The 12,665-nt window shown below is 36.2% G+C and overlaps 1 protein-coding gene across 1 annotated transcript in view; it reads right to left on the bottom strand.

Moving 5' to 3' along the window:
* The window catches only part of FLT4 (fms related receptor tyrosine kinase 4), a 105,656-nt gene that overhangs the window by 60,272 nt on the left and 32,719 nt on the right, over positions 1–12,665 (bottom strand). Inside the window, exons 2-3 of the mRNA XM_070933878.1 lie at positions 7,739–7,835; positions 3,313–3,584 (exon numbers count right to left, since the gene is read on the bottom strand). Coding sequence (XP_070789979.1) covers positions 3,313–3,584; positions 7,739–7,835 — 369 coding nt within the window. The remainder of the gene's footprint in view (positions 1–3,312; positions 3,585–7,738; positions 7,836–12,665) is intronic.

Genomic DNA, 12,665 nt, shown 5'->3' with positions numbered 1-12,665 from the left:
TCTTACAAAACAAAATTAGCATCTGAGCTCTATTACTACTTGGTTAGTAACTAATTAGTTACTGTAATTGGTAATGAATTAGACTTCATAGTTTACAAGAAACTCGGAGAGATAAATGCATAAGACATCACATTTGCTTCTGCCTTATTATGGACTCTTGTTATGATCACACAGAGTCTTCAGATGCATGCAGAGTTTGGACAGGATACTATAACTACATTATACATGAAATATATATCTGGTTGTTGATGCTTATCAATGCTGCTAGTCTGGATCCGAGAATGGAGAACCATACTGAATTATGTAACATACCATCTTGACTGTCTGCAAGAAGTACTCAGCAAAGGATATGGAAAAAAAAAATCAGTGAAATGAAAAATCTTTGGCAGATATTTTATTAGGATTAAATAACGATGTTTGTACTTTTCATTCTTAAAGTGTCACTTCTTATCATTGTATATATTCATCTTACTGGTTTATTTTTCTGATACTTTCCAACATAGGCTGATTATTTGTGCAGTAACCCTTAGACAAGGATCTGGAGCAAACACAATCCTTTTAGTTAGTTTCCAAAGTTGAAGTGAAGTATCTTGGTATTTTTAACACTGTGTTATATTTGTCATTCCATCTGAATACAAACAGTGGTAGCTTGCATTATTTAACCATGTTTGATCAAACTAATATACAGTAGATTCGAAAACAATTCTTTCTTCATATCAAATAAACAATGTGTTTTAGAGAACGATTGTAAAAAAGTTGAGATAATAAATACAGATGTTTTTCTGCTAATCCTATTATGTACTAGCAAGTACTAGTACTTTATTAGCAAGAAAGTTATTACATACTGAGTCACATATTTCAGATAAAGAGGACTTGATCTGAAAGAGCTGTAGTGCACAATCTTTCTTAATTTTAAACTTAAATACTATTTGAATGATACCTAGTTGACTGGGCATGTTATCTTCTTTAAAAATGGATAAAATTACAACATTCTGGAAATCTTGAAAAAATCTATCATAAATTATTATTATTCAAAGCAATGTGTAAGGGGGAGGGCGAGAGAATCTTTTCTTAACATATCTAGCAATGCATGTTTTCATCTCTTTCTGTTTCCATTTTTATCAAAACAACTTATTACTCCATATCCAAAACAATTTGTTTAAATTAGCAGCCGGTAAGCTGGGCCACTACTGTATTTCTAGGGCATGATAGAACCAAAAGCTCCTGAATTCCAGGACATCAGAAACATCCACCCCAGGCACCAATGTAATTCAATCCCCCAGACGACAGGCTACCAGCTACAACAGTACCACACAAGAGGATGGATACTGATTTGTTTTTAAAGCCTTTTCCTCCTTCTGTACTCGGCCAAATTTAACTAGTTGTATGCAGATTACAGAGGGATATGGCACATAAATATTTAGAATGCACAGAGGAGGAATGCAGTTCTACATAGGTGCTATAAGGAAAGGAAAATTGTGTCCTCTTGCAACCTGGGATTGCGAGCAACCGTTCACCTTCCTTCAAATACTGTTTACAGATATTTCAAAAATTTCAGAACTATCAACAGCATTTTTGTCTTTTTGCAATCAATTCCCATGGTCTTTTTTAATTGAAAGTATAGTTAGGTAGAAACTACCTTATAAACACAAATTGCAGATTCTGATAACTAGCTATATCAGGACCAATAATTAATTATCTGTTATCTTTTTAAGCCACCCAGCAAATGAAGTTCTCTGTAGAATGCACAATCAAATTGAGACATGACAAAGCTGTGACATTCTGATTAAGTGATCTTTGGTCAGAAAAATGTTGTATTGAATGGGGGGGGCATTCCCTCAATTCCCTTGGTCAATAGAGGCAGATGTATTCTTCTACAAGCTTTGACAGGTGAGGCCATTTGAAGACAAACGTACTATGATTCCTTCTCTGGTAACTTCCTCCTGTAGGAATCTAAGTGTGGCAGAATGGGTATAATGCGGGTTTAGTAGCAGAGAAATTGAGCTTTAAGTTCTCATCCAACCATAGAAACTCAGTGGGTGATTTGGGGTCAATCAGCTCAGCTTATTTCACAAGAATTATTTTCTATGTGAGAAAAAAACTGGAAGATGGAACAAAATATATGCCATTTTAGTACCTACAGAAAAAAGTGGGATCTAAAACTATGAAATAAAGTTCTTTTCATTAAGCTTTCCTTGAAGAGAAAGTAAAAACTCTTATTAGCAAAAAACTTAATTGCCAAGTTTAACCATTATTGGGCTAGATGGTTCATATATTTCCAATATTAAAATAGTGCACAGATTGCCAGTTTGTTTTCAGGCCTTTTCAGTATGTTTCCTATCTCATAAGTATACAACAGGGTATCTCATAAGGCTACACCCAAAGTGCTTTTCTTATCATAAGTGCCTTTCTTATCAGACTTATGCTACATAATTACAAATTATTCCTGAGCTGTGGAATGCCCTTCCTAAAGAGATTTGCCTGGCTTTTAATTTATTTTTTGAGACATTCCAGATATATTTTTTTTCACCAGGGCATATGTATGTGTAAAAAAAAGAACCTCAGTAGATCTTCATAACTGAAGTTTAATGGAAAAGTTATTATCTTTTGTCATCACTATTAGATGTAAGCTTTATTGTATTACATTAACTTTTTCAATCATTTAGTATATATCCAGTGATTGCGAACTTTTTCAGCACTTGCGCAGAAACATCACGCACACGCTCATTGGGGCCATGCTCCGGAAAAGCCAAACTTCTGGGTTCTGGCGTGCATGCGCACCCGACAATCAGCTGGCCAGCGCGTATGCGCACACCTGTTTTCATGAAGGACAGCTGATCATCGTGTGTGCATGCGCGCCAGAAAACCGGAAGACAAACAGGCAAGACCGTGCGTGCCATGTGACATGGCTTCATATGCCACTTTGGGCACACGTGCCACAGGTTCGCAATCATGTTGTTATACATTGCCCATGAACCTGTTTGAATAAAGTTGTTATTACAACCGAATAAAATGAAAATATATAAAATATATTTATATATATCCTGTTTCCCTGAAAATAAGACATCCCCTGATAATCGGGCTTTTGAGTGCATGTGCTGAAATAAGCCTCCCCCTGAAAATAAGACCTCCCTGAAAATATTTAAACACAGAGCTGGAAATCAGGTAACACCGCAAAAGGAACCCCATCTTGTGCCACGCACCCCAAAATAATAAGACCTCCCCAAAAATAAGGCCAAGCGCTTATTTCGGAGTTAAAAAATATATAAAGCAGGGTCTTATTTGGCCGAGCAAGTCTTTTTCCCTTCTTACCTCTCACAAACACGTAGGTGCTGACAGCAGTGGTGCCTTCTATTTTGGCATTGATGTACTTGTAGTAACAGCGGTAGTAACCTGTGTCGTTGGCCTGAGTCCCAGTCAGTGTCAAGGCTTTGCAATAGGGCTTTGTATCAGTGCCCTCACAATCTTCTTCCTTGACTGTTCGGATGCCGTTGACACTCACTACCACTGAGTCACTCTCCTTTCCTATTTGGACAGTGTCTTCTTGAATGCCAGGCCACAACCATTCCAAAGGATGTTGTCCTCTTTATTCAGCCAAAAGAAGAAGAAAATGTGGGTTAGATGGGTTATCATGTTCCTGTCTATCACAAGCAGGGGTGCTATTCAGCAGGTTCTCGAGAACCGGTAGCAGAAATTTTGAGTAGTTCGGAGAACCGGCAAATATCACCTCTGGCTGGCCCCAGAGTGGGGTGGGAATGGAGATTTTGCAGTATCCTCCCCTGCCACGCCCACTAAGCCACTCCCACAGAACCGGTAGTAAAAAAAAATTGAATTCCACTACTGATGACAAGTCTTGTGTTCTAATATTCCCCTCTCCCATTCTTTCTGCCAGCAAAGTCACATTGGAATGGTTTCTAAGCTATAATAATGGCCTTTATGCTTCTTACATTTTCCTGTTGAAAAGAGGAGACTAGAACTACAATTTGCAGAATATTCTGGACAGAGGAAGAAAGGAAGGGAGGGAGGGAGGAAGAGAGGAAGGAAGGAAGGGAGTCCATCCAGTCAAGTCTCTGCAGGAGCCATGATGGTACAGTGGTTAGAATCCAGTATTGCAGGCTGACTCTGCCCACAGCCAGTAGTTCAATCCTGATAGGCTCAAGGTTTACTCAGCCTTCCATCCTTCCAAGGTTGGTAAAATGAGGACCCAGATTGCTGGGGGCAGTATGTTGGCTCTGTAAACCAATTAAAGACTGCTGTAAAGTCCAAGTGCAATTGCTATTCTATTGCTATTGTATAGAGACTATGCATGCTAGTTGGCAGCAAGGACTAAGGCAGACATAAGAGGTGGTAGTAAAAGAGTCAAGATGTCTAGATGTCTACCAATACTAGCTTTCCATTTATGAGGTTTATTTGTTTGTTTATTTGTTTGTTTGCTAATCAGATTCCCCCATGTGTCATGTACCCGGCTTCAAAGCAATGTGATACTTTAATTCAAGCATTGAGGGATTTTCTTTCCATCTGTCTCTAAATTTTACAGCAGTTTTCCCTACTCAGTGTCCTTCAGGTGTTTTGAAGCATAAGTCTCAAAACTTTTAACCAGCATGGTCAAAGTTATATTGAACAATACACATGAAGGATAATAAAGGGAGAATCAAAGCTATAAGGCATTGCAGTGCTTTGTAGACTTATCCATAGTTCAGCACACATATTACAAACTTTATAGGTCTATTTCCTAGTTGCCAGCTAGGAAAAAAATACAATTACAGTAGGTATTCAGGGAATGATCCTTAGGGAGGGAAGGAGAGGGAGAGAAGGGGGGAGGGAGACCAGTTTGTTTGTTTGTTTGTTTGTTTGTTTGTTTATTTATTTATTTATTTATTTATTTATTTATTTATTTATTTATTTATTTATTTATTTATTTATTTATTTATTTATTTATTTTTAAAATTTATATGCCGCCCTTCTCCCGTAGGACTTAAGGTGGCTCACACAATAAAAAGCACAACAATAAAATATTAAAACCAATCCAAATTTAAAATCCCCAAAGTTAAAAGCCTCATAGTCGGTCAGGGAATTTGCTGAAAAAGCCATGTCTTCAGGCCAGCATGGAAAGTGCGGAGCTCGGGAGCCGTCTGGAGCTCAGTGGGTAATCCATTCCAGAGGGTCGGTGTGGCCACAGAGAACGCCCTCATCCTGGGGGTCGCCAGTCGACATTGTCTGGCCGATGGCACCCGGAGGAGGACAGCTCTATGAGAATGCACTGGGCGGTGGGAGGCCGGTAGGAGGTGGTCCTGTAAGTACCTCGGGCCCATGCCATGAAGGGCTTTATAGGTAAAGGCTCCTTGCTTTTTAATTTTGAATATTGACAATTGTTCAGTTTTTTATAAGCCAGAGTTGTCCTAAACTTTCATGCTTCTAATAATATTTGGCTGATGTCTATCTGTGAGAAGTAGGAAGAGGAGACTGGTCAAGTTTCCTCTTCTCTCCAATGACAGCTACAAGCTGCCACTGCTGTCATATTATCAAATTGTAGCTAGCAATAACTTGCACCTCTTTCGGAATATTTGCTGATTCGACTGATATTTGAACTTGCATAAAACGAGAGATGGGTAGCACCAGTTTCTTACACATTTCTGCTGTCAGTTTCTGGAACTTTTTAATCATGAGCATACTGAAAATGCACATAAGATTTTGAAAGGTATTTTCATAAATACTTTAACCCAGCTTTAGAATGTTATGAAATTATCTTCATCTGAAGTGCTTTGAGGATCCAAGCCCTATTTGCATCATATTAGAATATTTTAATAAATAAAACCCTATTTTTCACAGGGTCAACTAGATGCCACACCAGTGTCAACAAGAAATATATTGGTGCCTCAGCTTATGTCTCCTGTCAATCCACAGTGACACTATTTTAATTTGGCACATTACATAACCCCAAGCTCTTTTGTTAAACTATGTATATCATCTAAACATGGAAAAATGTTTTAATTAAACAAACCATGGTTCAGTTTATGATGGATAAAAATATCAAGTAAGATCAGCTACTGAAAGGCTGCTTTCATTTCTGGAAGCAGACTGTCCTGATCATAATAGCTAATGGACTACTTCTTCATAAGTCCTCCTTTAATACAATTGAAATCAAGGTCCATCACTATGCCTTATGCCAGAGAGCTCTATAGTGAGCTACATGCAATCACCAAAGTCTTTGTTGTACCACTTCAAGAATTGCAATTTTTAAGTTAATTGATTGATTGTATTTCAGTGCCCATAGGTGAAACCAGAGCATAGAAAAGAATTCTGTGCAATTATGGTGTAGTGATTTTTTTTAATGCGGTAGTAAAATCAATGGACAGAATAACAGAGCTGGAAGGGAGGTCTTTTAGTCACCCTGGTCTATACCATTCTAGACATGTTTTGGGAGTAAATAGATGTTTATATGTGGTACTTCACAAAATGTCAGCATGCACTGCACAAAAATCTCAGGATGCGGATACAAAAAATAGATGATACTTTGTAGGTGTGTAGAGAATAGGGGATCTGAACTTTGTAGGAGGCAAGGGCTAACAGGCACAAATAATCTTGCAAAATTCTTTCTCAGCAAATTTAGAGTTTGGAAGCACAACATAATCATATTTTAATCTTGTTGCCTTGATATGACTGTATCAGGTTATTATCTCTGGATAAACTGGATCAAAACAAAGGGAGTGGCTATACTCTTTGGGAAGATTTAGAGAACAGATCTCTTTACTTTGGCAATAGCAACTTTTCATATAAGATTCCAGTTTGGAAATTAAAAACTTTCCTATGTCCTCTGAGACTTTGTCATCTAAATTATCGCTTAATGCGATTTGGACTAAAAATATGTTCATATAACTGCTTTCTCATTTTTGGAGGAAATATGAAATAAAAGGCATTACTCACTCAGGGGGATAAGAAATGTTTTTTTTCCCCTTTTGTTGATGTCCATCAGAACTTCCTAATACAATGCAATTGCATGAGGACTATGTAGTAATTAAATATGCATATACTTAAATGAATGCTGGTTTTACGACTTGTCTAACATAGGAACTAATCACAAGAAATCTTCACAAATATTCACAAAGAAATCTCTTATTCAACAATTCATAATTAAAAAAAAACAGAGCAAGAATGTATGTAGTTCTTGCTAATAAACAGGTCATGACAATGCTGACAACCTCTTAAATTCAGATAAGTATATATTAGATGCAAAAATCTTGCAGGTCAGTGTGCTATGCATTTTATTGATCCAGGTTTTCTCAAGTGGAAGGCCAATCCAAATAGTATCTTCATTTTAGTTGTTATAATGAACTACAATATGTTATTCTTTGTTTTACACAAAGTGCCAAATTAGTCTGAAACATGAATACACATATTCCCTTCCTTTCTCCTATATATATCACTTTCCCCGTTATTCTGTCATTATGCTTTGAATCTATGCAGTGTTCAAAAGAGTTATTTGCACAGATATTTCAATAAAATTAACATTGTCTATATCTCCTTGATGCCTCAGTTTTGCAGCCAGATATGGCAGTCCAAATTACAAGTCTATTTCAGGTAGTCCTAATGAATCAATTTACATTTAGTATTTTCAGCAATGCTAAAGATAACAAGAGGTGTCCAACATTTCAAATGCCTATGAATACTCTTTGAGGAAAAAATGACCACATCACACACAGGTGAAGCCGCATGAAAAACATTCTTATTTGACTCTTACCTGCAAGTAATATTTAAGGTCTCCTTAGCATTGATGATATATTCCTCTTCGGTGATGCTAAGAATGGGTGGTGTCATAGAATAGCCACTAACCAGATCTAGGGAGAGAAATAAAAATGAAGTTCATGATACTATCTAATAGATTATCCAATAATGTACTCTTTAACATTAGTATTTAATGTTAGTAAATATGAATACATCACTGATTCATTAGTATCACCCCTATCATACAAGAGGCATCAGCTTCACTGAATAAAACACTCACAAATTGTGCACATTCTGGGGTTTTGTTTTTTTTTTGCACACAAATATACACAGTGTAAAGGGGGAATGGATATAGTTACAAATGGCAAGCACTTGGAATGTTTGATGACTAAAGAATCTTTTATGCACAAAAATGGAAAGACACTGATTCTCACAATGGAAGAATGGATGGTAAAGATGATGGTTTGTTTTAATTAAACAGAACAATTTATCTAGTTCAGTTTCCATTTGAAAACCACTTCTGGAGTTTTTGTTTGAAATTGAAAAAAAATGAAACTTTGAGTCTAGGTTTTGATTATTAGAATGGTTTTGTCTTTATAGAAATAGCCTGAAGTGTTTAAAAAAAAGAGCCTTGGTACTACAGTGGTTTAAAGCACCCTGTTATTAACACAGCTGCCTGCAATTTACTGCTGGTTCGAATCTCTCCAAGGCTCAAGGTTGACTCAGCCTTCCATCCTTTCTAAGGTAGGTTAAATGAGGACCCAGTTTGTGGGGGCAATAAGCTGACTTTGTATAAATATACAAAAGTATGAAGGCTATTGCTGAGCACATTGTAAGCCGCCCTGAGTCTCCGGAGAAGGGCGGCATATAAATCAAATAAAATAAGAAATAAATAAATAAATAAATAAATAAGAAAAATGTAAAATAAAAGATTGAGGTTATAATTTTATAACATATCAGGGATCCTATATTTTTAAGTGTGAATAGTGTGGATTTGACTTAGTGTATTTTGTAATTGCAGTCACTGTGGTTAGTATACCATAATTTGACTTATTGTCAATAGGTATAATCAAGTTATTGACTATACCTACAGTATATGCCTATGGATTTGACTAATTTTGGCTTGTTTAACAGTTATGGTTAAAAATTCCCAGTTATCATGTGTGAACAAAGCTATATTCTTCTCTCATGAATGGAAAGATTACTAAGCCTTTTTCTCAAACACTGTTATTATAAATATGGTCTGTCAGCTCTGTAATACTGTACCCCACATTTATTTATGCATCTTATGGTCCTAGAATACTCTTCATAAATTAATTCTTTTAGACCTTTGGCAAACGGAATCAAAGAAGAAAATGGGTCACCTAATTCTGTTCTTTGCCTCTGACTGCCTCATGTTGTTAGAGAAAGTATGGAGAGAGGCTATAACCATGGTTTCCTGACCATGGTTACAATTCTCCATGCAATCAAAGGTCTCTATGAAGACATCTGCATTTTTACAGAAAACAAACTGCTCATATTTAAAGACAATTAATCTGCCAATCTGTGCTGAACTCTAAAGGCCAGATTACAAAATACCACTTGAGCAGAAGATAAAGAGTCCTGTCTTTATATACAAGGGTATTGTTAGAAAACACATAAGGCACTAAAAAAAACCCTTCTTTCCAGCAAGGAAAATTCCTGAGAATGAAACAGCCTGATATTAAAAGTTCTGGGAGATCTAAAGTTCTAAATGGGGATAAAATAATGTAATATTTATAAATATTATAAATAATTTTTCAATTACACCATGGCCAAAAGAACTTTAAATATTTGCACTTCTTGGCCAGAGTATGTTTGCATGTATAAAAATGGGAGTTGACGGAACACCAACATCAAAGAAAAATACAGTTCCTGTCTCTACCCAAAATCAAAATGAATTGCAATCTGGAAAAATAGGTAAGATATTTCTGAGAAGTAAAATAAAGTATATTTTTTTATTTGGAAACTAGAATCCCATAGATTGGTGAGAAATGTGTAAGTATCATCTAAGTTGTAAGAATGCTTTGTCCCAAATGTAACTCTAAAAGCTCTTTTAAAAAAATCTTCTCCTATGGTAGTAAAAGCAAAGCTATTTAACAGATAACAGTAACAGAGTTGGAAGAGACCTTGGAGGTCATGTAGTCCAACCCCCTGCTTATGCAGGAGACCTGTACTAGGGATTTGAACCACCAAACTGCTGACCTTTCTGATCGACAAGCTCAGTGTCTTAGCCACTGAGCCACCTAGTTTCTTTAGATACACCCTCAGTCTCATATGCCTATTCTGATTGACCTACTCATCTCTCAACAAAGTTTTTCTTGTAGTAAGTGTTTGAGTATTGCAGTAATAGTGATAGTAGTAGCAGCAGCTACAACAATATGAAATGGTAGGAAAGAGGCAGACACTTCCTGGATTATTACAGTGTTGACTAGCTTTTTTAAAAAAATCTTTTGTTCAAGGCATTTAGAATCAAGTCTGAAGTTGACTTCCCAAAAGAAACAAACCAACACTGTTAAAGGAGGTAGAAATACTTGAGATACATTAAAGCAAATACTAGGCCATATGCAGATTGCTGTAGTTTAGGTACTTGATTGGTAATTGACTAGGACCCATAGAGAGCAAATATCTGAAATATTTGAGCTTAGATTGTCACAAGGCATGCCAAAACTCTAGGGGAACTATAGAGTGATATAAAAACGAATGACACTGTTATTAAAGCTACATGGATCCCAGTCTATCCGTTACGGTAAGAGAAGAGAGTAAGCTGCTTGTGGTGCAATGTAAAATGTAAATGTAATAACAAATATAAATCTGTCATAAAAATTCCTTTTTCCCGCCTAGTTGTGTTTAATACTATTAAATTTGGAACACAGGAAGTTGTGATGTGGAGATATTCTCAGAAGCCTATCTGACTTAAAATGTCAAACAAGCATGCTATAAAAAGTGTTAATATTAATCATTTTCAGCAGATTTAGCTATAGCATAGGAAAGACCAGTTTGATTTCCTGTGGCATAGCGCTGTATACAACCAGGCAGTTGACAGCTAACAAGGACTGTTAAGCAGAAGGCTCATTTTGATTAGACATTGATTACATCATGGGAAGATTTAAACCATTTTTTTCTTCCCATGTAGGAGCTTCCAATGGGTCCATCTGAAAACTATTGATATGTTGTGAGGTGAATTAACTTTTGAATTAAATAAATGAAGAGAATATCCAGATGATATTGTGTAATCTCCCTGCCTCCTTTGCAGAATGTTGTAAGTGAATCCAGATGTTGTCTTTATAACTCTCCTGCACTTTCCCACCTTTTTCTTTCATCTTTTTTCTTTCCATAAATATTCCGAGGAAAAGATGAAGCACTTGCATAATGTATTTACCTGGAAGCAGCCTAAATCTATTGTTTCCTGTCAGCAGATGCATGGTTTATTCTTTTGATCCTCATTAAAAATGATCACAAACCTGAGCATTTAGACATTTTCAGAAAATACCTCTACTGACATATGTTCGGGAAAGCAGAAATTCTGGACAAAGAATTTTATAACTATGTGGACCAAACACAAAGGCTGAATCCATGGATCAAAAGACACCTAAAGCCTAACAGATGCTGATTACATCTCTCAGTATCCATCAGCACTAGCAATGCTGACTCTGGCTGCTGGAAAGTGGAGTGCAATAACATCTGGAAAGCCATACTTTGCCGAAACCTATAAGTTATTATTTGTACTGTAATTGCAACTATAAAAGGAATGCTATCACTTGCTAGGAAGAGGAAGGCTACTGAATGAAATTCATTGCCCTCCTCTCCTCTTCATCCTTTTAGAGGAAGAATATCAGGGAAAATCTTAGAACTAGCCTAGGCTAAGTTATAACTAAAGAAAGGTTTTTTTCTCCTTGGCACAGTAATCTTTTAATGTTGATTTTTTTTTTACAGTGTTTAACATGTAAACAGTCGAGAGTTGTTTCTGAGGGGACAGACTTAGAAACTGACTAATTAAGTAAATAAATGAAATGCACTTCAGAAAGAATTCATTTGCCAGCTGTAACATGCTGCCAGTGGTCAGTATAAGGCTGTTAAATTGTTATTTTTGTTTAAATACTGAAATCATTTTATAATTGATTTCATGAAACAGACAGGAACTGTAATATGATGACAGATCTTGCAGTGCAATGTATAGATGTACATGTACAGCATGTGCATCCATACATACAGATGCTCACAGACTCTTGCAGTGGAGATTAGATTACATTAGATTATGATCACAGTGAAAAAAGAAAAGCACTATGTATATTTTATTTTATTTTTTAAACTCCAATTTTAAAAGATTATAAATTTCCCCTCTGCTTTTAAAGTTCCGCAGGATAAAAATATAGGGCGTTTTTAATTGTTAATTTCTATTTTTCATTGGTTGCATCAATAGTAAAAGCCCCACCCAAGCTAGTTTTCTAAAACTAGGAAAGGAAACTTTAATCACAATAATGTTGCTCTGTTGTTTACAGAGCAAAACGTTAGTTTCTGTATTCAGAAATTCTTCTGCCAAGCAAGCTGAGGGTGAACACTCCTAATCCTTTTATGCATTTTAATAATCACACGTAAACTATGAGAGTCCAACAAACTAGTTTTGTACATAGAGAATCCTTCCCTTAGTTCCTTATTGAGATAAAAATGCAAATAAGAGAAAAAGGCTATTTCAAACTCCCAGTACAAGAAAGAGGGAGGGAGGGAGGGAGGGAGGGAGGGAGGGAGGGAGAGAGCGCACTATACAAATGAAAGGGTTAAGCATCACTTTATCCTTTGGATGTTATACAAAAATGCGTTCTTAGCAATGAAAATAAATGAAAACATTTTTCAGAAATCCCTTGAAAATATAATATTTTTAAATCAAAGTATTTCCAATTCATTCTGAATACCAATCCGCACTC

The sequence above is a fragment of the Pituophis catenifer genome, unplaced genomic scaffold (assembly GCF_029215685.1).
Source record: "Pituophis catenifer annectens isolate HBS135680 unplaced genomic scaffold, rPitCat1.0.hap2 SCAF_2, whole genome shotgun sequence".
In the NCBI taxonomy this organism is placed as follows: domain Eukaryota; kingdom Metazoa; phylum Chordata; class Lepidosauria; order Squamata; family Colubridae; genus Pituophis; species Pituophis catenifer.
This window is presented reverse-complemented; position numbering and strand designations above follow the sequence as displayed.